The sequence below is a fragment of the Pleurodeles waltl genome, chromosome 10 (assembly GCF_031143425.1).
Source record: "Pleurodeles waltl isolate 20211129_DDA chromosome 10, aPleWal1.hap1.20221129, whole genome shotgun sequence".
Classification (NCBI taxonomy): Eukaryota; Metazoa; Chordata; class Amphibia; order Caudata; family Salamandridae; genus Pleurodeles; species Pleurodeles waltl.
The window spans coordinates 203,131,409-203,159,327 of NC_090449.1; the positions used below are offsets into that span (position 1 = coordinate 203,131,409).

The window sequence follows — 27,919 nt, forward strand, 5'->3', positions numbered from 1 at the left end:
ATCCAATTGTCCCAGTTTAGAGGTCAGGCAGCCGCCATTTCAGGGGCCCACATGGCTTCATTTTCAACTGCATCACACATAGCTAGCCCTGGACTCAACACACTTACAGACAACTTTTTGGATTATGTTTCGTGTTCTGTGTAGCTGTGGGTACATACCTCAGAGTAGCTTGACTCTGTGGTCGCTTTTGTCCTTCCTAGGCACTGTCAGCTGGGACATGTGAGGAGATGGCAGCATCCTCCGGTGTACCGACCGCTGGTGGACCTGTTGACAATGGAGAAGCGACATTTAATCATCACCTACAGGTTTGACCGTGCCACAATCCAGGAACTGTGTACCCAGTTGGAGCCAGACCTGATGTCAGCAATCCGCCATCCCACAGGAATTCCCCCTCAAGTACAGGTGCTATCGGTGCTCCATTTCCTTGCAAGTGGGTCATTTCAAACAACAGTGGCCATGGCATAAGGGATGTCCCAGCCTATGTTTTCCAACGTGTTTTCCAGAGTGTTGTCTGCCCTGCTGAAACACATGAGGAGCTACATCGTTTTCCCTCAGGTGGAGGATTTCGCTACTGTTAAAGGTGACTTCTATGCCCTTGGACATATCCCTAACATCATAGGTGCCATTGATGGGACCCATGTAGCTCTGGTCCCCCCCCACAGGAGTGAACAGGTGTACAGGAACCGGAAGAGTTATCATTCGATGAATGTACAGATGGTATGGTTGGCAGACCAGTACATCTCCCAGGTAAATGCTATGTTCCCTGGATCTGTGCATGACGCCTACATCCTGCGGAATAGCAGCATCCCTTATGTGATTGGTCAACTCCAGAGGCACCGTGTGTGGCTATTAGGGGACTCTGGTTACCCCAACCTGTCATGGCTACTGACCCCAGTGAAGAATCCCAGGACCAGGGCAGAGGAGCGCTACAATGAGGCCCATGGGAGGGCTAGGAGGGTGATCGAACGCACCTTCGACCTGCTGAAGGCCAGGTTCAGGTGCCTCCATATGACAGGTGGTTCCCTTTTCTACTCACCAAGGAAGGTGTGCCAGATCATCATCGCCTGCTGTATGCTTCACAATCTTGCTTTGCGACGCCAGGTGCCTTTTCTGCAGGAGGATGGTCCAGATGACGGTGTTGTGGCAGCTGTGGAGCCTGTGGACAGTGATGAGGAGGAAGCAGAGGAAGAAGACATTGACAACAGGGACTCAGTCATACAGCAATATTTCCAGTGACACACAGGTGAGAACACTTTCTTGACTACTACAAGTACTTTCACACTTCTACATCTATCCTGTCTGTCAATTTCAACCAGTATATGGTAACTGAGTTGTACATGTCCATTACGGTTTCACAGGTGTGGTTACCAACGTATGTCATCTGCTTGCATCCTTCATGGACTTGTGAAGTGTGACATAGGTATGTTGACATTACTATTGAGAACGGATTTTGTCACTGTCATGGCTAATACACATTTTCAAAATCACAGACTGACTCCAGATTGTTTTGTGCTTCAAGGGTGTTTATTGAAGTGCTAATTATTGGAGGGGGTGGTAAAATGGTGAGGGGTGATGGTGGAGGACTGTCCATGGCAGAGTCCAGTCTATTAGTCTCACAGGTGCACTGCCCATATGGGCATAGGAAGTGGAGCTGGGGCAGTTCCAATATGGACAGGGTTACAAAGTGGGACAGTGGGATGACAATCAGGGTGGTCTTATTTCTTGGCGGGGGTCTTGCCATTGTGCTCTGTCCTGTTCCTGGATCTCAGGGACCGCTTGGGGGGTGGTTCTCCGTCTGCAGGGGGTGGGGTGCTGGTGTGGTGGTCCTGTGGCGGGGCGTCCTGTCCACTAGCGCCGGTGGAGGTGGTGGGCAGTTCATCATCCATGCTAGTGTCAGGGGCCCCTTGGAGTGCCACGGTGTCCCTCATGGTGTTCTGTATGTCCTTCAGCACCCCTACGATGGTGCCCAGGGCGGAGCTGATGGTTCTGAGTTTCTCCCTGAAGCCCAAATATTGTTCCTCCTGCAGGCGCTGGGTCTCCTGAAACTTGGCCAGGACCGTCACCATCGTCTCCTGGGAGTGGTGGTATGCTCCCATGATGGAGGAGAGGGCCTCGTGGAGACTGGGTTCCCTTGGCCTGTCCGCCCCCTGTCGCACGGCAGCCCTCCCAGTTCCCCTGTGTTCCTGTGCCTCCGTGCTCTGGACCATGTGCCCACTACCACTGTCCCCAGGTCCCTGTTGTTGTTGGGGTGGTGGGTTAGCCTGGGTTCCCTGTAGTGGTGGACACACAGCTGATTGACATGTCCTGGGGACGGAGGTATGGGCCCGCTGGGTGGGTGCTGTGCTGGTGTTACCAGAGGGTGGAAAGTCTGTGTTGGGCTGTGCCTGTGTGAGGGGAACTGACTGTCCCGAGGCCCACGATGGTCCGGGCTGGTCATCTGGATCCAGTTGGACAGAGCTGCTGTCATCTCTGTGGGCCTCTTCTGTGGGTGGGGTAGAGATGTCTGGACCCTCCTGTCTGGTGACGTTGGGTAGTGGTCCTGCAGGGGTGTAAATGCATGATTATTGCATCTGTGTGTGTCATGGTGTGCAATGGGTGGGTGAGCGTGTACCCCAGTGCTAGCATTCCTGTGTGGGAGCTTGTGAGATGATGGTTGGGGGGGTGTTATGGGTATGTGCAGTGGGCATGCTTTATTGAGGGATGTCCATGCTTTGTTGTGTCATGCAGGGCTTGGTGTTGGGATGGGTGGTTTGTGTTATTAGAACATTAGTGAGGAGTTAGAGTGATAGGGGAGGGGGTGAGGGTGGGGGTGTGTGAAAGCATGCAGGTAGGGTGGGGATATGATAGTTAAGATTTGACTTACCAGTGTCCATTCCTCCACCGACTCCTCTGAAGCCCTCAGGATGCATAATGGTCAAGACCTGCTCCTCCCATGTTGTTCGTTGTGGGGGAGGAGGTGGGGGTCTGCCGCCAGTCTGCTGTACCGCAATGTTGTGCCTAGAGACCACGGAACGCACCTTCCCCCGTAGGTCGTTCCATCTCTTCCTGATGTTGTCCCTATTTCTTGGGTGCTGTCCCACTTCGTTGACCCTGTCGACTATTCTTCGCCATAGCTCCATCTTCCTAGCTTTGGAGGTGTGCTGCACCTGTGATCCAAATAGCTGTGGCTCTACCCGTACGATTTCCTCCACCAAGACACTGTGTGCCTCTGTGTGGTGGGGTTGTCTATTCTGTGCTCTCTCTCTGGCCTTCGTCAATAATTTTTGGTCGTAGGGGTTTGTGGGTGATGTGTGTGTGTTTTATATTGTATTGGGTGTGTGGGAGTGGTGTTTGTATGTGTGTCAGGTGTGTGTATTTGTAATTGTACAATGTGGCGGTGTTTTGAAGATGTGTGTGTATTTTGAGCGCAGCGGTGTGTACCGGCAATGGAATACCGCGGTTGAAAGACCGCCGCGTGGATTCGTGGGTCGTGATAGCATGGGCGTGTTTCTGTTGGCGTGACGGTGGAGGTTTTATTTTCGCCAGTTTATCACTGACCTTTGGTGTGGCGGACTTGTGTGGGTGTCTGAATTTCGGCAGATTCTGAGATGTGGGTCATAATAGCTGTGGCGGATTTCCACGGCCGCGGCGGTGTATTGGCGGTCTTCTGCACTGCAGTAAGCGGCTTTTACCGCGAATGTTGTAAAGACCCCCTAGATCTTCTAGGTGACCCTCCGCTTGATACCACTGTCCCACTAAGCACTCCTATAATGGATGCATGTGGAGCCTGACATAACGGATGGTAGGTGTCGGACCTGGCTCTTTTACAGGGTCATTCCCCAAACTTTTTGCTTTTTTCCTTCTTATTTTTCTGACCCTTGTTGGCTGACGTTATGACTCTGAGCACTTTTCACTGCTAATCAGTGCTAAAGTGCATGTGCTTTCCCTTGTAAACTTGGTATGATTAACTTATACCTAATTGGCATATTTAATTTACCTATAAGTCCCTTGTAAAGTGGTATCCCTATACCCAGGACCTGCAGCTCTGCTTGCGCCACCAACTGCAGTAGCCTTTCAAACCCGGCGTGTGTGCAGATTTCTGCCACAGGGACCTGGCATCTAAATTTACCTGCCAGGCACAGAACTCCCCTTTTTCCTACATGTAAGTCACCCCTAAGGTAGGCCCTAGCTACCCTATGGGCAGGTTGCTATGTATGTAGAGGGCAGAACATGTGACAGGTTGCGTGGCCTGTCCTGGTAGTGACAAACAGCCTAACTTGGTGTCTCACTTCTCTGAGTGCTGCCTTCTCATAGGATTGCATTAGAAATGCCCTGCTTTATAAGTAGGGGGTATTGTCTCATTTATGAGGGGTAGCATAGGCATGTTTGGTATGGTTGTAATGGTGGTAAGAAATACTGCTTACTGGTGTAAGTGGATTTTTTATTACTATTACAGAAATGCCACTTCTAGAAAGTGAGCATTTCTCTGTGCTTATCACTCTAGTGTTTTGCAGCTTGGCTCCCATCCACGCCTGGGCAGAGTGCCAGTTGGGCTTTGTGCACACTTTTCAGACAGCCTGTACACAGGGAGGGTGGAGGTGTCACAGAGGTGTATCTACATGCTGAATAGTCTTCCTGGGCTGAGAGAAGGGAGACGTGGGGCACAACTGCATTTGTAAAGGATGTGCCCTGGCCTCACACGATAGGGTCATTTACCTCCAACTGATGTTTGGAGCCTGTGCTGGAGGAGAGAGGGGACACTCCTATAACCAGTAGTAACTTGTTGAAACCCCATCTGCTCCTCATTGGAAACACACTGAAAACTGAGTATAAGTACAGGGTAATTTTTCCCCACAAGTTAGACATGAAGACTTGAAAAGACTTACCTGAAACTGGACACAGGACGCTGCTGAATGGACTCACCAGGAACCACCTTGAACTGCTGCTGTTGTGCTGACCTGTGACCTGCCTGGTCACTAGGAGGAACTGCCCCCATCTGCTTCCAGTGTGCTGGCCTGTTGTTGGGGCCTGGTAGCCCTGTTCTACCCTTCCTTCTGTCTCCAGGTGCAGGGTGCTGTGGCCCCTAACCCCTGTAACTTTCCACAGCACGAGGAGTGCTGCTTCGATATATTCCCAGCACTTGGAGAGCACTTCTGTGTGTCCCCTTGCGTTTCTAGGCGCATTACCGTGCTGAAAACTCACCGCCTCGACCTGGGTGTAGTGAGCTGAAAAGCACTTGCCGGAGTCAGAGTATCACCGCCGCGGCCTGGGCTGCTTTTGGCAAAGCGCGAGAGTCGCGCTGTCTTCATTGCCCCTGGAGTACCACAAGGAGAAAGGAAAGGAGCGATCGTGCTCATATCATGCCCCCAGGACGAAGCACGCTCCAAGGAGTGCCCCTGGGGCACAAGCAGGCACCCGCCTTCGGTGCCTCCTTGCATCTCCAGGGACTGGCGGCTAAGGAAGCCTCATCGGCGGTTCCCTGCCCCACCGGTCCTCTTCACTCACTCTCGGCAGGGCTGGCAACCATAAACCCAATTTCTAAGAGTAGCTATGTAAAACACCATCATACCTAGTAGGCGCTTCGCAGATCTGATTTTTACCTGCCTATCGGACTGAAAAAGAGGCAGCAATTTTTGAAAGGCTTGTACTCTGGCTGGGCTGGGGTAAGCTTTTACCACTCGCACATCTAGGACAACCCAAGAAAGGGCTCTACCTGAAGGTATTTAAGGTGGAATATGGTCAGATTGATGGGGAAACCCAGACTGTTCAGAGTGTGAATTGTGGCTAGGGTGTGTACTAGACAGAGTTGCTGCGTGGCGCTCTTGATCAACCAGGCATCTTGGTAAGGGAACACACACATGGATGCTGCTCCTGAGAAGAGCGGCCATCAAAGCGAAACATGTGGTGAAGGCTCTTGGTGCAATGTTAACCTCAAAGGGGAGTATTTTGAATTGATAAAAGTGTCCATGTACCACAAACCTCAGATATCTCCAATGTGCTTGGTGAATGGGTATGTGGAAGTAGGCATCAGATTCAGGTCAGTCATGAAGCAGCCTTTCTGCAAGGGTAGTATGACACCCTGTAGAGTTACCTTGCGGAAGTGCTCTGACAGAATGTATTTGTAAGAGTGATCTGGATGGCCAGTGGCTCCAAGTGACTGATGTGAAGAATTTGATGGAAAGGAGTCCACTGGTCCCAAACAGTAAGATGATAAGATGCACCCTTCAACCTGTAAGCGAGGCATTTGTGGTTATGATCTTTTGCAGCACTGGGTCCAGGAAGGGTTGTTCCTGCAACAGGTTGTTTGCATTCCACCACTGGAGAGAGCAATGTGTGCAGCCCCAAATCAACACTAGATCTTCTAGGTGACCCTCTGCTTGAGATCACTGTCTTGCTAAGCACTCCTATAATGGATGCATGTGGAGCCTGACATGAGGGATGGTCGCTATGTAAAACACCATCAAACCTAGTAGGCACATCACAGTTCTCATTTTTACCTGTTGATCGGGCTGAAAAAGAGGCAGCAACTTTTGAAAGGCTTTTACTCTGGCTGGGCTGGAGTAAGCTTTTCCCACTCACACATCTAGGACGACCAAAGAGAGGGCTGTACCTGAAGGTTTTTAAGGTGGAATATGGACAGATTGATGGTGAAACCCAGACTGTGCAGTGTGAATTGTGGCTAGGGTGTGCACTAGACAGAGTTGGTGCGTGGCACTCTTGATCAACCCGACATTTAGATAAGGGAACACATGGATGCTGCTCCTTCTGAGATGAGCGGCCATCAAGACCAAACAATTGGTGAAGACTCTTGGGGCAGTGGTAACCTCAAAGTGGAGTATTACGAATTGATAAAAGTGTCCACTTACCACAAACCTCAGATTTCTCCAATGTGCTTAGTGAATGGGTATGTGGAGGTAGGAGTCAGATTCAGGGCAGTCGTGAAGGAGCCTTTCTGCAAGAGTGGTATGACGCCCTGTAGAGTTACCTTGCGGAAGTGCTCCGACAGAATGTATTTGTCGGGACGTCTAAGATTGAGGATGGGCCTAAAGGAGCAGTACTTCTTTGGGATAAGAAAGTAGAGACAATATACACCTTTTCTGCAGTGTTGATGTGGAATGAGCTCCATGGCCCCCTTGTCAAGGAGTGCCTGTACCTCCTTGTGAATAAGGCACAGATGTTCTTTGGACAACCTGTGTTTACAGAGGTGATGTATGGTGGTGTTTGTGTGAATTTCAGACAATACCCCTCCTGCATAACATCTGTATTGTTGCCTCAACAGGAGTTGTGTGAATGGGGGCGGGGGGAGTGGCAGGAGTCAAATGGTGTAACTGCTTTGAAGGGGGGAGTTCCTTTTGGGGCTGCAACCTTACCTCCATCTTTGCCACTGTAGCCCTGGTATACACCCTAGAAATAACCCCTCAAGGGGGACTGCTGAGGTGGCCTTTGGAAGGTGGAAGAGGGTTCTGAAGTGCTGGTCTTCAATGCGTTAGGAAACTGTGAGCACTGAAATAAATATTGTGTAGGCTGTGTTCGTAGTGATCCAATGGCTTTGGTCATATCTGTGTCTTTATTTTCTTGACCATCTAATTGACCTCAGGGCTAAAGAGATGACGGCCATTGAAAAGGCACATTTACTATGCTGCAAGAGAATGCTGGAATTAATGCCACGAGCAGCTGTATCTGTGGCATCCAAAGCACGGTGAATGTTAGTGCTGGAAATAGCCTTCCCCTCAAACACTAACTGCTGCCCTTTTTTGTGGTACTGTTCGATAGATCTGGCAATTCACTAATGAGTAGTAGAGTGTACTGCCACTCCCTTTCCCCGGCATCTGTCATCTTGCTCTCAAGATCAGAAGGGGGTGCATTACCGATGCCCTCGGTGTCAGTATTCTTTCTGGCAGTATGGATCACCGGCAAGGAGGTAACTGGCCACAAATGTATGGAGGGTCACAAGAGGTTTTATACTTCCTATCTACGCTACACAGATTAACTCTCGCCTAACATGCTCCTTGAAAATCTCTGTAGAAGCGCTGAGGATCCCTTTGAGCACTGTGAGGTATTGGATGGAGTGTTGGGTGGAGAAGAGGGTTTCCACAAGGAAATCATCTTCTTTTTGCGGCACATGGAGTTCGACACTGTGGAACGTAGCAGGCCTGTATAGAACCTGATGATATGCAGAAACATCATCTGGTAGTGAAGGCTTCGCATGATTCAAGCCTGGGTCTTTGTAGGCAGGGTGTTCAATATTATAATCAACCCAAAGGTCCGAGCCCTGTGGGCCGCAAGTGTGTTCATATGGGTCACAAGAGAGCCTAGGACTGTCCTCAGCCCTAAGTGTGGGGAACCCCCGAGGTGAGTGTTGTTGTGAATCTTAAGGCAAAACAGAAGGTAAGGGGAGAGGAGAAGAGAAGAATGAGGACAAGGAGGAGGGAAGGGCGCTGTAGCTTTGTCATGTCTCTTAAGGCTTTTTGAAGTGGGAAAGGCTAGGGGGTTGCTGGCCTCCTCAAACTTTAACATCCTCATTTGAGGAGCAGTGTACTGTGGAACCTGAAGTGGCTTCGCCAGGATCTGAACAATGCCTGGCTGGATGTGGATCTGCTGCTGCCAGGCATCCAGATGTTCCTGTAGCTGCTTGAGGACTGGCTGTCGTAATCTGCGGATGGGGCAGTGGTGGAAGAGGGCCTCGATGGGTCTGATTATGGTTGCCCACCTGAGGGTAACAAGCTCGATTTCCAAATGCTTCAGGTAGGTGGTTCTCGACTACAAATGCGCCCTCGGCTCTGAGTGTTGCAACATAATCTGTCTCAGCTCCAAAATCTTTGGGTGTGAGAGGGTGCTCCTTTGGATCCGGCGCTGAAGCGGCAGATGACGCTCTGTGCTTCGAGGAGGACTTCAGCGGAGAATGTGAAACTGACTTTGGGTCCTTCTCAGAATTATAGTGTCAGCCATGGCTGGAGGGCAGTGGCAAATCAGAGGCCTCATGGGTGGCACAGGAGCTTGGGGCTGGTGCCTCAAGGTGGTGAGTATGGGCAACATCAGGACTCACTGTGGTTTTTTGTTGCTGCTGGGCCAGCGGTGGCTCTTCAGGCTTGACATCCACCTGGGAGTCAGCTCCATCTCGACGCCTGGAGCATCCATCTCTTCGACATCAGACTCCACACGCTATTCAATGATGTCTTCTGCCTCTTACCTATGTGCAATGGTGCCCAAGGTAATGAGCACCTCCATTCCGAGGAGCCTTTTTACTGTGGAACACCAGACCTGCAGAACAGGAGTCTTCTTGGTGGTCGGTAGACAAACAGAGATTGCAGACTTCGTGGAGGTCAGACTGCGGGTACTTGGTGTGGCAAGTAGGATAGAAACGAAATGGAGTCTTTTTCATCATGGGGACATTCTGGACCCAGAAGACAGTGGGAGTCAAGGGTATGTAACTGACACAGTGTTGAATGAACGTGACAGTTGAAAACCAACCAAAAACAGGATTGTTTTGAAGAAACTGACAAGGGAACGGATCCGAGGGCTTGCTAAAAAACACCACACATCGTTGAACCAGAGACCACAACACATCTGAACCCAATTGCGGTGAAAAGACAGTCTAACTATGGAGCCAATGCACATGAGCAATACCACTAATAGGTTCAGTTACTAGGTCCTGTGACTCAAAAATACTTCATTCAAAGATAAATAAGTTGTACACGTCCGAGCCCCAAAGTAGATGGCAGAAGTATGCACAGCAAGTGCATCTACAGCTACACATGCTGATGGCAGAAGTATGCACAGCATGCGCATCTACAGCTACACATTCCCCAAACATGTTTATTCTCTATATAAAATGTCACTCCGGTTAACTGAAATATATTATAACATAAATAAAGTAAACCAGACAAAAAAAATGAGGTTACTACTTTCGAACAAAGTCAAAACTATCACAGACTATACAATTTTTAAATGGCTTTTTTCTTTACAATTTTCACTGACTTTGAACGCTTTAAATATATAATATGAACAAATAGAAAGGGATGTTTTTGGAGACCGATTTGTTTCAGAAATATATAGGAGTAGATATACGAACCATTGTCTTGTACATGTTCAGCATTCTGCACAGAAAAGTGAATAATTCTAAATAAGTCTTCTAGCAGTATGTCTCTTACAACAGGGCCAGTCTGGTAGGTCAGTAAACACTCTAGTTCTTTACTACTACTCTGTGATGTTCAGGGGCAGCTGTTAAGGGAAAAGGGAATAATGATATGCTGGTTCCAGCTGTACTGAGACTTGTCTTAGCTATGACAATCCTGAGTAGATATTGACTGTATAGGAACAATTAATATGCAGAATTTTGGTATTGTACTGCCCTTTGAGTTACAAAGGGTGTTCAGCTACTCCGCTCTTGAACCGAACCAGAAGAAATACCCATGCCCACTTGAAAATTCCCTTCTTCCGGCACCACTTCTTCAGTACTCCACTGCTTGCTACGTAGCTTTGTCTTTATTTCAGTACAAAGATCTGGCCAGCAATGTCTGACTGACTTCAACTGACTAAATGTGATCAATCTGAATGACTTAGTGAGAAAAGCATGGAGTTGCAATCAAAAGGTTCTTTTGCAAATGGGAGAAAGCAATGTAATTTCCTAGAAAATGAAAGTGAAATTAGCCGATCAGCTCATTTCACTTTCTCTGCACCGGTGCTTTTGGGTCTATCTCAGCCCCCCAAGCACTGATGCAAAGGTATTGCTGGAAAGGGGAGAATCTCCTCATTCCAATGGTACCTTTCCCAAGTGGAAACCTGCTTGGAGGTCACTCAAGGAGGGCAATTCCAAAGCAGGGATCTACCCACTAGACCCCGGGGAGGGTAAGCAGCCCCTTTGGCAAGGTCTTTGCTCCCCCATTATTTTTATGGTGCAATTTAGTCTTTCTGCCCACCCTTGGGGGCAGATGGGGGCAACAGCCCACTAGGAAACCAGGGATTTTTTATTTAATTAGTGTAGGGGTCGGGCAGGCTATGATGGCCTTATCAATGCCCCATCCCAAAAAATAAATGAGCGGTCTTTCTGCTTCAGCCCCCCCCCCCAAGGGGGAAGCGGATTGGGTAATGGGATCTGATCTGCTCCTCCCTCCCCCACCCCAAGGGGGTGGCAGAAAGACCACTAGCACACAAGGAAATGTTTTTGTATTATTGGTGTAGGGGTGGAGGCTGACCATGAGGGCCCTGACAATGCCTCCACCCCAAAAAATGGGCATAGTCTGGGGGATAGATGGCAGCAATATCCCTGATCTTCTCCCAGCCCCCCCCCCCCAACAGGTCAGGGAGGCAGAAAGCCCCCAAGGCACCAGTGATTGTTTTCTTTTCATTAGTGTAGGGGTGGGTGCTGCCCAGAAGGACATGGCAATGCCCTCACCCTCAAAAAACCCAAAAGGGCACAGTCTTTTTGCCCCCTTGGGATACAGATGGGGGCACCAGCCCGATCTGTCAACCTTTGGGCGGGAGTAAAGCCTGCCAGGCACCAGGGACTATTAGGGGTGGGGGCTGCCCATTGTCCTTGGTTTGATCTGTTCCTGTTGCGGCACTAGTCCCAGCCACACAGGTGGCGCAGCGTTTTTATTGGCACAGATGGGGCAATGCTGGTTGGCAAGACTTTTGTGGATTCCTGCAGATTCCGGAGGTTTGCATCACAGAAATGTAAAGAAAATGGGTGATTTCAGGAAATGTTGGAGGTTTGCAGGGCACTGTGGGTAAAAAAACCTAATGGGGTCCACGCAACTCACACTGCCCTGGATTCCCCTAGGGCGTATAGTTTTCATAAATGCACTGGTTGGCTAGGTTTTTCTTGGTGCCGACTGAGGAAGGGTCCAAAATCTAGAGCTGCCACATCAGAAAAAGAGGGTCAGTTTTTAGAAGAAAAAAGTGCTGCATATATGTTGTGTTTTGGGTTGTTTCTTGTCACGGGCACTAGGCGTACCTACACAAGTGAGGTACCATTTTATCGGGAGACGTAGGGGAACTCAGAATAGTTAGAACAAGTATTATTACCAATTGCCTTTCTCTGCAGTTGTGCCTTCCAAGTGTAAGGGAGAAGTCATTTTAAGAAATGCTATCTAATTCATATGTTAGTATGGGTAGCCAAAAATTCAGAGATGTGCAAATAGCCACTGCTTCTAAACTCCATATCTTGCATTCATTTTGGACATACATAGGTTCCCTTGATACCTATATTTCACTGTTTATATTTTACCAAATTAATTACTGTATAACCGGTACACAACGAAAAACCACTGAAAGCTGCAGCTCACTTATTGGCTATGGGTACCAAGGGTTCTTGGCGAACCTACAAGCCCTATATATCCCTGCAACCAGAAGGGTCCAGCGGACATAGCACTATATTGCTTTCAAAATCTACCATAGTTAGAAGAAGTTATAGATGATAACGTAGACACAATTTCAATATTTTTTATTTCAACTGTTACGTTCTATAGGAAAACCATGAAGGATCTACACAACTGGCCCCTTGCTGAATTCAAAATGTTGTCTACTTTTCAGAAATGTATAGCTTTCCGGGATCCACCATTGGTTTCTCAACCATTTCTACCAGTAGCTGGAAGGAGTTTGAAAGCACAAGAAATAGAAAAAAATTGCTACGTCCCAGTAAAATGCCAAAACTGTGTTGAAATATTTGGTTTTCCGATTCAAGTCTGCCTGTTCCTGGAAGCTGGGAAAATGGTGATTTGAGCACCTCAAACCCTTCGTTGATGTCATTTGCAGAGGAAAAAACACAAATGTTTTCTTCTGCAGCACTTTTTTAGCATTTTTCCCAGAAAACCAAACTGAAGGTGTATTTTGGCTAGTTTCTCGGTCCCCTCCAACGGAATCTACAAACCCTGGGTACCTGAAGAGTCCCCAGGATGTTGGAAAAACAGGATGAAAATTTGGCATGAATTGCTTATGTGGACAAAAGGTTATGGGCCCTAAGCGTGAACTACCCCAAACAGCCAAAATAAAGGCTTAGCAGAGGAGAGGGAAAAGGCTTAGCAGCAAAGGGGTTAAACATACCTATGTATTTTGTTTTCCAAACCTATTTCCCTTCTTATTGTGTTCTCACAAACTGTTTTTTCAGAGTATGAAGAACTTGCAATTCGAAACATATAGTTTGAATTAGTCACCCATTACTGCTTCAACTATTTGGTCATATAGTCATTCGGGTATTTTAAGTGATCAATAAATGTCAGTAAATGAACAATAGTACAACAGTAGGCAACATTTACATGACTGTCTGTGCTAAGCTGATCAATACAATTTTTTGTGTCTTAAAAGTCACAGCCTTACCTGCTGCCATTACAGGAAGCATGCTTGATCGTTCTTCATCCATCATAAATGACCAGTCTTCATAGAAGACACTGCAATTAAACAGTATTTAAATACAACTGAAGGGTATTCATAACACACTGGATTTGTGAGAAAGCATCCCAATATTTTGGCAAACAAAGTGACCTATCCTGAGAATGGATGGATTTAACTACAGTTTTATACTTAAGATATTACAATAGGTTGACAGTTAAGCACCTACAATATGCCTACCAGCATACTAAATCGCTCAAGAAAGGACTAAAAAGGTTTCTTGTTATTTTACAAAGCCATCCATTTTGTATTATCTCAACAGGGGATTAGGCTCCAGGAAACCACTGCCTGCGAGCTCTGCTCATAAAATATTTAAAGTAGATAGAGAAAGCAAATAATTTTTTTGTGGCACAAGATCATTCTCTTAAGACTTTTCGCTTAGTAACCTCAGGGACAGCAGACCAAAACACCAATGTCAAATAATGAAACCAAAGAAGCCTAGTTCTGTATGTACATTAAAATACTACCACGGAATAAATTAATTAACACAACTCACTAAAATACATGATTCATTATAATGTTATACAATCACAAATAGCAATGATTCCCACACAAAGAAAAAACCTTCTAACTGAATTTTATTTGAACATTATTAGATTGTACAGGGAGTGCAGAATTATTAGGCAAGTTGTATTTTTGAGGATTAATTTTATTATTGAACAACAACCATGTTCTCAATGAACCCAAAAAACTCATTAATATCAAAGCTGAATATTTTTGGAAGTAGTTTTTAGTTTGTTTTTAGTTTTAGCTATGTTAGGGGGATATCTGTGTGTGCAGGTGACTATTACTGTGCATAATTATTAGGCAACTTAACAAAAAAAAAAATATATACCCATTTCAATTATTTATTATTACCAGTGAAACCAATATAACATCTCAACATTCACAAATATACATTTCTGACATTCAAAAACAAAACAAAAAGAAATCAGTGACCAATATAGCCACCTTTCTTTGCAAGGACACTCAAAAGCCTGCCATCCATGGATTCTGTCAGTGTTTTGATCTGTTCACCATCAACATTGCGTGCAGCAGCAACCACAGCCTCCCAGACACTGTTCAGAGAGGTGTACTGTTTTCCCTCCTTGTAAATCTCACATTTGATGATGGACCACAGGTTCTCAATAGGGTTCAGATCAGGTGAACAAGGAGGCCATGTCATTCGATTTCCTTCTTTTATACCCTTTCTTGCCAGCCACGCTGTGGAGTACTTGGACGCGTGTGATGGAGCATTGTCCTGCATGAAAATCATGTTTTTCTTGAAGGATGCAGACTTCTTCCTGTACCACTGCTTGAAGAAGGTGTCTTCCAGGAACTGGCAGTAGGACTGGGAGTTGAGCTTGACTCCATCCTCAACCCGAAAAGGCCCCACAAGCTCATCTTTGATGATACCAGCCCAAACCAGTACTCCACCTCCACCTTGCTGGCGTCTGAGTCGGACTGGAGCTCTCTGCCCTTTACCAATCCAGCCACGGGCCCATCCATCTGGCCCATCAAGACTCACTCTCATTTCATCAGTCCATAAAACCTTTGAAAAATCAGTCTTGAGATATTTATTGGCCCAGTCTTGACGTTTCAGCTTGTGTGCCTTGTTCAGTGGTGGTCGACTTTCAGCCTTTCTTACCTTGGCCATGTCTCTGAGTATTGCACACCTTGTGCTTTTGGGCACTCCAGTGATGTTGCAGCTCTGAAATATGGCCAAACTGGTGGCAAGTGGCATCGTGGCAGCTGCACGCTTGACTTTTCTCAGTTCATGGGCAGTTATTTTGCACCTTGGTTTTTCCACACGCTTCTTGCGACCCTGTTGACTATTTTGAATGAAACGCTTGATTGTTCGATGATCACGCTTCAGAAGCTTTGCAATTTTAAGAGTGCTGCATCCCTCTGCAAGATATCTCACTATTTTTGACTTTTCGGAGCCTGTCAAGTCCTTCTTTTGACCCATTTTGCCAAAGGAAAGGAAGTTGCCTAATAATTATGCACACCTGATATAGGGTGTTGATGTCATTAGACCACACCCCTTCTCATTACAGAGATGCACATCACCTAATATGCTTAATTGGTAGTAGGCTTTCAAGCCTATACAGCTTGGAGTAAGACAACATGCATAAAGAGGATGATGTGGTCAAAATACTCATTTGCCTAATAATTCTGCACTCCCTGTATAGTATTTATAATCCAATCAGCAGTTCAACTGCACTAGAGCATTAATGTTCTTTTGTCTTCTTTAGCTATTTGGCTTTTTATCGCAGAAATAAGCACACAACATTATTTATACTGACAAATTAAATAGCTAAATGGTTACTAGGATGTATGTAGCGTTTGCTGGACCTGTGAGCTTTAAGGTGGTCTTCCCCATAACATTTTGCCTGTTTACTTCCATTTTGTGTCTGGATTTTTGCCCTGTTGGTCTTAGGACTCTGTGCACTTTACCACTACTGTCCATTGCTAACATGCTTGTGCTCACTCCCCTAAACATGGTTTGATTGGCATATACCTCATTGCCATCTTTAATTTACTTATACGTCCCTTGTAGAGTGGTGTATTATATACACAGGGTCTGTAAACTTAAGTACACCTTAAAACAAGACCCAGGCCTGCCATTGCAGCCTGAAAGCAGTGTCCTACTGTCATGTTGGTGTGGCATTTAAAACCCTTTGCCAATCCATACAAGTCACCCACAAGTAGGCCCTAAGTAGTCCACAGGATAGTGTGCTGTGTAAATAAAAGGTAGGGCATATACTTGTAAGTTTCATATGTCCTGGTAGTGAAAAACTCCCAAATTTGTTTTTCACTGCTGCGAGGTCTTCCCCTCCCATAGGATAACAATGAGGATTCCTTATTACATTTAATAAGATGTAATTCCTAAATGAGAGGAAGTAGACTTGTCATGATTGGTATCTATGACATGGTAATGATAACCCCTCTTTAATGGTACGAATTTATCATTACAAGTCTGAAAATCCCAATCTCAAAAAGTTGGTGTTTTCCTGCGCTTAGTCTTCTGTGCCTGCAGACTGCCTTAGGTGACATGACTGGATGTAACTGACAGTTGAGACTGTGAATTCCACCCATACGGTCACACATTAGTTGGATTAGAAGAGCCTGAAAGGCCCATCATGGGCAGGATGGGGGGGCGGAGCTGAGCCCAGTCCCACTTTCACCTGAATAGGCTGTACTCTAGATCCTCTCAACAGGCTTAACAACCCGGTGTTGTCAATGCAGCAGGCTTGAAGCCAGGACAGGGGAGGCAGGAATCTCCTAGAATTCCAATGGACCGTTCCAGACATGTCTTCCACCTTCAAGGAGCAGGGCACCAGGGTGCAAAAATAGGGCCCTCAGACCCACTCTTCAATTCACAATTGGACATGTGGAAGGACTCTCAGCGGACTGCCTGCTGCTGTGACCTACTGTGCAATCTACCAGTCTGGTACGGTCCCGGGAAGGACTGCTTGGCTGCCTCGAGCCTGCCTTGAACCCTCAGAGGCAGCCCTGCTGTTGAGAACTGCATCTTCACCTGTACCTGGGACTTCCAGAAGTGACTCCAAGGGCTAGTTTGCTGGCCTCCTGTTTAGGGCCACCATCTTGAACCCATACCTGGACCCAGCTTGTGTTCCTGAATACCCAAGAGGTCTCCATCTATTCCAGGACCCTTGGTTGTAGTGCTAAATGTGCCAAGATGGCCAATTTCCAAAACTGAGCACTTGGAAAAAAATTGCCCAAAAAGTGCTTTGAAAACCAGGAGGAGACCAGGACCAACTTGCTCACCTATCTGCCGAGGTCCGTCGCTGGTCGGGTTGATTTTGTGGCTTCTCCCGCTACATTCTTCTCCACAGCAGCAAATCCATTTGAGCTGACCTTCGCAAAAGAGTATCGAACCTCGTGGAACTGTCTTTGCCTTCGCCCCGCTGGAGATTTTTTACTTCCATTTTTTACTTTACTAAGTCAGAAGGTAAAGATCTTCACCGCGGCTTCACACCATGGCTATCCAATGACAACACTCCCTTCTCGGAAACTCCTGTAGCCTTGCCCTGCTGAAGTTCTACCTTCTCAGAGATTTCTTCTTACAAAAATGTTCTTTCTACGGTAAGCGCTGAATGGGCCCAATCCAATTTGTGTATCTGAACTGCGCTCCATCACAGTCAGCCTTAGCTTTTGTTTTGCCCCGGTGTAGTGCGAACAGATGTGTGCAATTGGTGCTTTTTGCTTTTAAGCTTTATTTAGAACCTTAAACTTTAAAAACTCCTAACTCCAGTTCCACTGATTGGATTTTTATCATTTTGGTGTCAAATTGGGATTTTTATTGTGTTGCGTTCTCACTTTATTATGATATGTGTGCTTCATGAAAACTTTACACATTGCCTTTACGTCAAGCCTGACTGCTTTTTTTGCGCTAAGCTACTCATGGATATGCACAGGTTAATTTAGTGACTTTTTGTGGTTCACCCTGCAAGGGATTGTGGCTGTTGCAGACCAGGGCTCCCATCCCAGCCAACCAACAACCCAATTTCTTACAGCTTTGATTACTGATTAGCAACCACTTCACGCCATATCTTCTTCCTCATGTCATGTGGTGTGTTCACGCCACAGAGACAGACATCCCACTCCTTACTTAAAATGAAAATGTTTAAAGTTCTCCTTCTTCAGATGTGCATATAAAGGACCAAATCTACTCAAAATTAGCATGTGTTAACTACAAAAGTAGCCTAACAGACCATGAGAGAAGCAGAGTAGAAGGTAGTCAGATCATGAGGATTCATCATAACAAATGGGACAAAGAAGATGAATAAGAATTATTCAATTTTTGATAAGCAAATTATTATCTACTCTTCACCTTCTTCACTCAGTCTTTACATCATGGAGATCTACCAACAAAGGGTTTACCTCGCCACCAAAGGCAGACATTCAGAAAGAACAAGAAGGGGTACCAAATTCAAAAGGCCAACACAGCCCACACTGAGAAGCCAACATAGCTGCAAGCACCAGCAGAAAAGCAAGCAGATAAAACACTCCATTACCTAAGGCAGAAGGCAAAAGCAGTACCCCGAGAGGAACAGGGTACCAAAACAATGGACTGCCACAATAGCTGACCGAAAGGGGCAAACATTGAGCTAAAGATAACAAAGCAGGCCCCACTCAAGCAACCCACCAGGTGCTGGTATTGACATACAGAAAGAGACAGACGGGATCTTAAGGTAGCAGCAGGAATACCAGGGACTGAAGTCATCAGTTACCCCTAGCATAGCAGGTGAAGCTCAAATGAGGGCACAGAAAAGAGACTATGACAATGGTGCAGGGCAAGAGACATATAAACCAAACAAAAAAGGCCAGGCACACCCAAGAGAGGGAGCAAGAGCATGTCAAACTAAACCAAGTATCAGTGGCAAGCTAACGGTAAAGCCAGAATTAGAGATAACAGTTGCATCATCAATGGGTGGAGGTGACTCAAGGTGCTTCTACAACCAACTGCTTAAAAGTGCTGAGTGGAAACCCTACCCAATATTGCAGCATTTCATGTTTGCTCTACTGCAAGCAATCCCACAGTGCCCCTTATTCCTAAAATCCAAGATGAGGTAGCCCTTCTCCCCTTGTTTATACAGAGCATGTTTGCTCGCCAAGAGGTGTGGTCAGGATATAAGCATCTCTCCTCTATGGTTATTCAAAACAGGTTCTGGGGATAGCTTTCTTCCAAGTGGGTTTGGTCCCAGCCTGACAATGGGGACAAGGCTGAGACTTTCTAGATGTCACCTAACAATTTGCTTATGACAGGGCAGAACCCTTTAATTAAGTTCCTGGGCCCACCCAAACTGGTCTTCCTGCCAGGAGTAGAAAACACCTCCCTACTCCCAGGCCAAAGTTCATGATCTGAGAGCAGTCTTCACAACTCATTAAGGTCAAGTACTAGACTGACAGCTTCTAGGGAGTTAATATAAAGTAGCCTCCAGGAACGCCAGGTAGGGAAAATGTATCTCACAGTTACATTTCCTAGATATTTATTAAAAAACAACTTCACCATTTAATTGGACATTTAATAAATACTAAACAGAGTGGCTAAAATAGTTTTTTAGCTGGGATCAAACCAGAGATACAAAATGAATATCTTAGTATGTACTCTTGTTTTCTGTATAGGACAGCAAGGTCTACCAAAGTAAAGTAGCTTTTACAGTCTTGTCATTGTATGGACATGGTAACAATAATTTTCTGCAAGTCCTACTTTTAAGTACCATGCACCCTCCCTTGTGTGCTACAATGCCTATATAGGGGTAACTTATTAATATTTCAAAAGCGATGTCTGTCTTTTCAGAAGGGCTATTTTGACAGGTCGCACTGCAGGACTTACACTGCAGCAGTCAGGCAACACGTGGTGGGCCTGAAGCCATATTTCACAGGCCACTTCTGTGGATGGCAGTCCACAGGTGGTATTTCACAACTAGGCTATAGGTACATTTTCCAAACCAAATACTAGGGACATACAGGCAAGTTAAATATGTCAATCAAGGATAAGCAAATGTTACCTTGTTTAAAGGGGGAGCACTAACATTTATTCTGGTTTAGGAGAGGTAAAAGTGCACAGACTTCGGGTCCAGCAAAAAGTCAGGGGTGCTTCTGCAGAAAAAGTGAATTTCCTATGCCCCCATTACAGTTGTGCTTCTGCACCCAGCTAGTTGGTGCTATATGACTGTGTTCTGCTCCAGAAGTCACAAAGTGTGGCTGCTTATAGGTGCCACCTCTGTGAGCCTACATTGTTTTTTTCCTTATCTCTTTGCTTACATTCAGACGCAGAGCACACAACAATTGGAGATACCAGCGTGCAGATCTCTAATTGTGACCTTTTTAGATAGCAAAAAGAGACCACTCAAGAGAACGGAAAGGTTGGTGGGCAGTGTGGAATCTGCAATTAGATAGAGTGTTACCAAACAAGTAGGTTGTACTTCTGATAGATACTTCTAACAGCAGGTTCCTAACCTTTAGAATAGATATCAAAGCAGTTCCTTCTACATGCTGAGTGTCTTGACAGCAGGCACAGACTAAACACTCCTGCAGCACAGAACGGGCACAATGTCCAGCCTATAAAGGCAGTACTGTTTTTTGAGCATGTGCATTAACTGGCCTGACAAATGTTAAGATAAGGGTCTCCACAAGCAAATGAGGTGTTATCAGCCTTGGCCTTGGTGGAATGAGTCCTCCATCCTTCTGAAATCTTGTATCTTGGCCATTGTGTAGCTGATCTTAATGCAGAGGCCTAGCCACCTTGACAAAGTCAATTTCTGCACCACAATGCCTTTCTTTACCTTTGGTAAACCCACGAAAAGCTTAATGTCCACCTGGTATTCTTCGGTGCAAAAAATGTAGAACCTTAAATCTCTTTTAGGGCCCAACCAATGAAGTCTTCCCTCCACTTTTGAGAGGTGAGATGGGGCAAAAAACATTGGGAGAGTGATGGATTGCTCAATATGAAACAAAAGCAAAAGTATGATCCTGGTCTCCTGCACAAGTTTGTCTGGATAAAGGTGGTGTAGTGCAGCTGCACCAAAAGACCCTGGAGCTCACTCATATGATAATCTGAAGTTATCGCACTGAAGAAGATGGTTTTGAGAGTCAGTAGGCACAACAAACAGCTATACTTTGGCTTAAAGGAGGTACACGTGAGAAACCTCAGGACCAAATTAAGATCCCAACATAGCATCACAAACCATATAGGAAAGAAAATGTGTGGCAACCCTTTAAAAAAAAGCACCACAACAGATGTTTTAAAACAAGGACAGCAAACGCAAGAAGGCCGAAAGTGCTGACCAATAATATTTAATTGTCCCAACTGCAAAACAGTTCTGAGCCAGATATAAAATGAACAAAACATCTGACAGTTTGGCTTCTACGCATTTCATGTTCCAGGGCCCTGAGTAAACAGATTATGTACAGATGCTCCTGGCCGCAAAGATAAGATCATAACCTCAGAAGGTGATTGAACGCAGTCTATTGCCACTACTCAATCTCCATGCATGGAGGTAAAGGACCCTGCCCTGCTGCTGCAACAAAAGACTCTCCGGAAGTGGTAGCTTGATTTAACATGAGATGCTCAGGCCAGCAGTTCCGGATACCACACTCTTCTGGTCCAATCCGAGGCCTTTGGGATGACTTGAACCTGCTTGTTCCTGATCTTATTTAGAACTCTGGACAAGGGAGCCAGGAACAGAAAGGCATTCAGGGGGCATGTGCTCCACCTAGCCTGAATGCATCACCTAGAAACACCATTGTTGAGAGTTCCAATCTGCATTCTCAACAGTGAAGAAAAATCCAGCTAGGGCTCTACCTATTGTCAGAATATGTATAGTGCCTACTAGGGACACAATGCCAATAGTGATTCCCCAGGCGTCACCACCTGAGGTCGTCTGACCTAGAATTTTAAAATCCCACCAGGCGGTTTAGGATTAGGCAGAAGTTCTGACGTTTGAGCAAACTCTAGAGTAAAAAGGGCCTCCTAGTATTAGGCCCAGACCCCACTCTACTCTGCTCTGCTTGTTGCAATAAAACATGGCAGTGGAGTTTTATGTGAGTTTTATGTGAGAACTTGTACAGGTCATCCCTTGATGGATGCAGGAAGGCCTTCAACTCCAGGCGGATGGCCTGCTGATCCAACAGATTTCTGTAGGTCCTCTGATCTCAATCTCTCCAAGATGACCTTCCTAGCCCAGCAGAAAGACATCTGTTCCCACCATAAGCTCCAGGGAGGGAAGTAAGAGGGGGTCTGCCACTGGTCACATTCTGGTCAAGCACCTACCACTGTTGATCTTGTGCAGTGGCCTCTGAAACCTGGATGACATCTGACAGGTTTCATTGTTGCTGGGTCCACTGAGACTTCAGATCCCACCAAAGAGTCTCCATATTATTCCACCTAACGAAGGATGCATGAGGCCAGCAGGCCAAGGACCCTTAGAGAGGCTCTCATCAAGATCAAGTACCAAGGCTGAAACATAGGATGGTAGCTCAAATGTCCTGGACTTTTTGCAAGGGAGGAAAGGCCCAGAACAGCACAGTGTTCAGAACTTTCCAATAAAAGAAAGCCTCTATCAAGGAATCAGGTGTGACTTCATCTCATTGTTGAAACCTCAAATATGTCAAAAGGGTCACCATCTTCTGGAGATGGTCTACGACTGACTGCTTCAACAACCAGGCAGTAAGATAGGGAAAAATTGTTATCGCTAACCTCCAAAGAAGGGTGGCGACCATCACTTTTGTGAACATACTAAGGCCACTGGTAAGGCCAAAGGGGAGCAGGGCAAACTGAAACTGCTCCTGACCTAACCTGAACTGTAGGTAATGTCTGTCCGTCTGCAGGATGGGCACTTGAAGATGGGCATCCTGCAAGACAACCATCAAGTCGCCTGGATCCAGAACAGACAGAACTAGGTCCAGCTTGGGAAATTCACGGCGCAGCAAGAGCTGCTGTGGAACAGGATAGGCTCCTTGAGCAGGGTTTGAGAGTGAGATCGATTAATACCTTGATGCCCGCCCAATCTCTCCTTGGTCAGTGAATGGCATAGTGAGCTTGAGTCCTGCTTTGACTTCCTACGCTTCCAGTTTGATCATGACCACGACATATCAGAGATGACTTTGACCACAAAGAAGACTTGTTGCAGGAAGAGCCTCGAGAACTGGATCAGCTCCGTGCCCTAGACCTGGAGCAGGAGCAAGAATTATGTGAAGTCTGTGACATAGAGCTTCACTTCATGGTCACAAACGGCCATTTGGAGCATAGGGGTACCTTCTTTGCACATCTTGTCCTGAGCCCAAGCACCAGAGGCAGACCTCGTGTGGGTCTATCACTGATATCTGTTTCCAGCAGTCTTGGCATAGTTTCAACCCTGTAGTCTTCAGTAGGCAAATAGTTCCCTTGTACACTGGGAAAGATTACTTTGAAAGATTTTCAACCAAAAAAAAAGGGGAGTGGCACTCTGGATCTTCGTTCGAAGGCAAAAAGAAGGAACTGATGTTGGTGCGCATTGGAGGCACCTACATGTGACTCCACTCCAGCAATGCCAGGGCACAACAAAGTCAAAGCGGTGCCACAAGGTGCCACATAGTGCCACGCGGGAGCTCTGTTGTAAGAACATCTGAATCCAGTCTGGTGCCAGGGGAACATTCTAAAGGTAGGGAATCTGCAATTAGAATATACATCAAAAATATGGAGAATGAGGAGAAATTAGCATATACACAGGAAAATATATATATTTCAGTATCTCCCTTTCTCCTCATTGTAAAAATTGACATGAATTAGCCAATCGGGGAGCTGAATTGTAGCACACAAACTCTTTACAATTAAGCAATCCTATTAAGTATGTGCCAGCTCTGGTGCTTGCAGCCAGATGCACCCTCAGAAATATATATCCAAGAGGAACCTCCCTATCCCCATCACTTGCCAGTATATCAGAATGAACAGCAAGAGGTCCCCCAAGATAGGGAACAGTGACATCATCAAAGGAGGTGAAATGAGACATGGTGTGAAGAGGTGCTTATGATACTTGTGAGTTTTATGCTTTATGCATTGTTGCTGATAGTCTGTATCTCCCAACAGCAACTTCTCAAAAAGCATGACGAATCACTCAGAATTTGGCACAAATACAGGAGAGTGCTTTCAGTCAGAGGGAAATTCCTCTCACCAACGATGAAGCACCTGGATCAGAAGTTGATGAGAGCGGGGTAGAAAGTAAGAAGGAACAAAAGCAAACTCTCCTAATGAAGGAAGGAGACTATGGAGACAACTGCAACAAGGTCATTAAAATGTCTAATTAACTAAGTGGACAAGAGCAGGAAACAAGGAGAATGTTGGTGCAAATGTAACTATCTATCAGGCTATATTTCATACTAAAGAAACTGCTGATTCACTGCCCTTCCATAGCTGTGCCTTTTTATGGACCTTACCTGATTACTAATTTGTTTCCTGTGAGCTAGCCCTCAGTGTGTACTTTAGGCATTTGGGAAACACCACAATGGTCTGCACTACAAAGGCAGACTTTAAGTGTTGGCAGCTCTCTACAAGGTATTAGCATACCTGGATCCATTTGCTGTGTGGACTGACACCTGACAATTGTCACAATTTCCAATGTGCTCTTCCCCGTTGCTTCAGTCAACATTTGTCATCTTTTCCACTATGATGAGAAAGTGTAGTATATGTGCTGCTTGCAAAGGGAGGTGGAGGGCAGTGAAAGCAGACTTGTGAACTCACACAGTACTGATATGTTATACACGATGATGCCCCCTTGACATGGTCTCCTGTTGAAGAGCTAAAATCACACTGTGGCACAAAAGATTAGCTGAAGACACCTTCATGGTATGGGCTTCCAGCTTGTGTTCTGAGGCACTGCAAAGCCGATGTCCATTATGGGGTGCAAATCATCCCCAGATCCGTGGCAGGCTTAGAAGCCTTCATTCTTGTTTTTGGTTTTTAGTGGAGGGGTAGAGAGTGGGTAGAAGTGCATCAGAATGTGCTCTGCACCAAGCCCACTCCATCCCAAGGCTGGCCCCTCCTCACACAGAGTGAAATTTTCTAAGAAGTCAGGAGGCTTGTGATGGGGCAAGTGCAGTTGAACATTCTAAGACAGATTCAATACAACTAGAGCAGGATGAAAAGGGTCACTAAAACTGTTGCCGGGTATTATCAATTTGGATGCTTAGGTATGTATCCAGCAGGTCAAAAGACATCAAACAACCATTGGACTGTCCCAAAAGAAGATCTCCTTGAGTGACTCTCTCCTGTCATTGGATATTTATAGAATCTTGATTAACAGTTTCCTAACCCCGTGGTCCAAAAAGATTGACTAAGCTCTATGACAGATTTCTACAAATGGGACTTGGACCACTGAAAAGTTCCTGACGAGTTCTTATACTCCTTTCAGCAGATTCAGTTTCCTACCTGGTGTGAGCAGTTAAAAGCAAAACATTCGTAGACACTTTAAGTTGCTGGTGTAGTAAGACTACCAACAATTCATGGGAGGATTTGGATCAGGATTGGATATCTTGGCCAGTTCAGGAGGTGGCACAGACCAGGAAGTAAGAGAATGTAAAGGTCAAGTACATTTTGAAACCACAACACAAGCAGGATATGAGACATGCCCACATCAGGCCACTAGTGCATTATGTCCTTCCATCCTGCACCACCATTGTGCCTATGAACAGTGAAAAGGGGTCTTGATTAACATTTCCTGGCTTCAATATACCATGTTGATACAGTTCTATTGCCAAATCAGACATACACCTCTAGATCATTCCAGCCACACCTCTAGACATGTGACTGCAGGGGAACCTGTTGGAGTCAGGCAAAATCTCATGAAAGAGCCTCTGTTTTAAAACTGTAAAACAAAGCAACAGCTTCTATAAACAACATTCCCATATAATGTCTGGGGGGGAAGTTCCCACTAAAATTATTCATGTGTGCACAAGTACCAATGTAGGCTGCAGCTATTCCCACTAGACCCTTTGAAGGCATAAGAATGACAAACATAGGAGGAATCTGATTCTACATCATCCTCTCTTTTCAATTTCATTTGTGTGGAAGGAGAATTGTTTCAAAAAGGTTTGCAGGTACAATGTAGTGATAGGAGGCCGGATACGTCTTATAGTGGCAGGAAAGGCATGACAAAGAATATGAGAGGGTATTTTTTCTATATTGTTTTTACTACTTCCAACTCATGAAACATTTAATTATCTTCCTTCAGACATAGTAAAATTGAACTATCTTACCTAAGTTGAATTTTATCAGCAAGAAGCATATGTACATATCGCTCCAGGGAATGTTCATTTAAAGCACATCGCAACCATGCTCGCCCTCTCCCAATATCTGTTGTGATCGCCTTGAGAGAACAGAATCGCTGTAATTCATGTTTATTCAAAATCTCTTTCACATAACACCAGAATACAGGGTCTGTAAAGAGAAACATAATGAAGAGCCATCAGTTGTCTCCATTCACACCTCACCTGAAGAGTTATGTTCCCATTATGTTGCAATGGATGCCTACATTGAATAAACTTGTTAACTCTAATATACAGAAAATGATGAAAGAAAAAGAAAATATTACACTTTTGAATGACTCAAACTAGTACCTAGTTCTGGAATTAACATCAGTGCATTACCCACTCTCAACTTCTTTATCATATTTTAAAGAAAAATAATTTCTTCAATGACAATGTTATAATTAGATGTGTACAGTAATCAATCACACTGTCTGGGTATTTTTAAAGGGTGTCAGATAATAATTTTAAATCAGGCCCCAGAAGTGATATGATAACACCTTTTAATGAATGGGACAAGCAACAAGTAACTAATCAAGAATGATTTTCACTCATATCAAGAATGATTGATTGCTTCCTCAAAAAGACAAAACTTACACTTGTGTTCTCCCGTACTTTTTGTTCAATGCACTGTTGTACAGTAGATTATGGAAATGACCACAAAACATGCCTTGAGAAACATAGTGCTTAAAGCCCAGTATCATGAAAGGGGTCCCTGCCAAAGAGAGGACTGGGGAGGGCTGATTTATTGCAATGATGCAGTAGACACATTTACTAATCTGCACCTTGACACCTTACCCCCTAGACCCTTCTGGGACCCTCTCCCAACAAACCTATCGAGGAAGGGAGATGATCCAGTGCTAGAATCTGCCACAGCCTGAATACTCACGTACTGGGCAGATATGTTATTTGGTATCTTTGCATCTGTCTAGGTCTTTCTGAAGTTTGGGAAGCATGTGCCGTTCGGGGAGCTATGCCTTTTATAATTCTCTTCAACTTGTGCAGACTGTAGCATTGGTATGCTGGTTACAAATGACTGTTAGCTCTGTTCCGATGATACAACTACTGGATACTGCTGAGTTCCAACTGCCAATGATTTGATGCACGTGACCTTTTTGATGTTGTATTTTTTGTCTCCTTATAGAAACTAAGGTGGTCATTACAACCTCAGCGGTCTTTTAAGAAGACCTCCGAGGGACCGCCGTGCGGAAGACCCCCAGTAGTGGCGGTTTGCCGCTCGGCGTATTATGACCGTTGGCTGCTCTCCGTCGTTTTTCCGACGGAGAGCCGCCAACAGCCATACTTGCGGGCGGCGGGGAAGTAGAGGTTGCTCCACCGCCACGCCAACAGAACACCGCCAAGCTAATCACGTCCTGTGATTCTGCACGGCGGTGTTCTGTTGGCGGTGTGGTGTTGGCGGAGCCGCCCCCATGGCTCCCGTCCCCTCCCGGAGGATCGACGGAACAGGTAAGTCGATCATCCGTTAGGGGAGGGGGGTGGGGGGGTGTTGTGTGTTGTGTGGGTGCATGGGGGTGTGCGTCTGTGTATGTAGGGGGGTGTGTGAGTGCGTGTATGCTTGCGGGGGTGTTGCGTGTTTCGGAAATGTGTGCGTGAATGTGGGTGTCTGACTGTGTGTGTGGATGTTGGCATGTATGTCGGTGTGTGTGCGTGTATGTGTGTTGGTGGTGCCTGCGTGAGTGTCGGGTGTGTATGTGTAAGGTAATGTCGGGGGTCGGGTGTGGGGAGGGGGACCCTGCCACCT

General features: G+C 45.9%; 1 protein-coding gene across 2 annotated transcripts in view; it reads right to left on the minus strand.

Moving 5' to 3' along the window:
- SNX29 (sorting nexin 29) overlaps positions 1-27,919 on the minus strand; it is a 1,353,458-nt gene that overhangs the window by 1,209,119 nt on the left and 116,420 nt on the right. For both annotated transcript variants that reach the window (XM_069210178.1, XM_069210180.1), the window contains exons 5-6: positions 26,110-26,290; positions 13,297-13,367 (exon numbers count right to left, since the gene is read on the minus strand). In XM_069210178.1, coding sequence (XP_069066279.1) covers positions 13,297-13,367; positions 26,110-26,290 — 252 coding nt within the window. The remainder of the gene's footprint in view (positions 1-13,296; positions 13,368-26,109; positions 26,291-27,919) is intronic.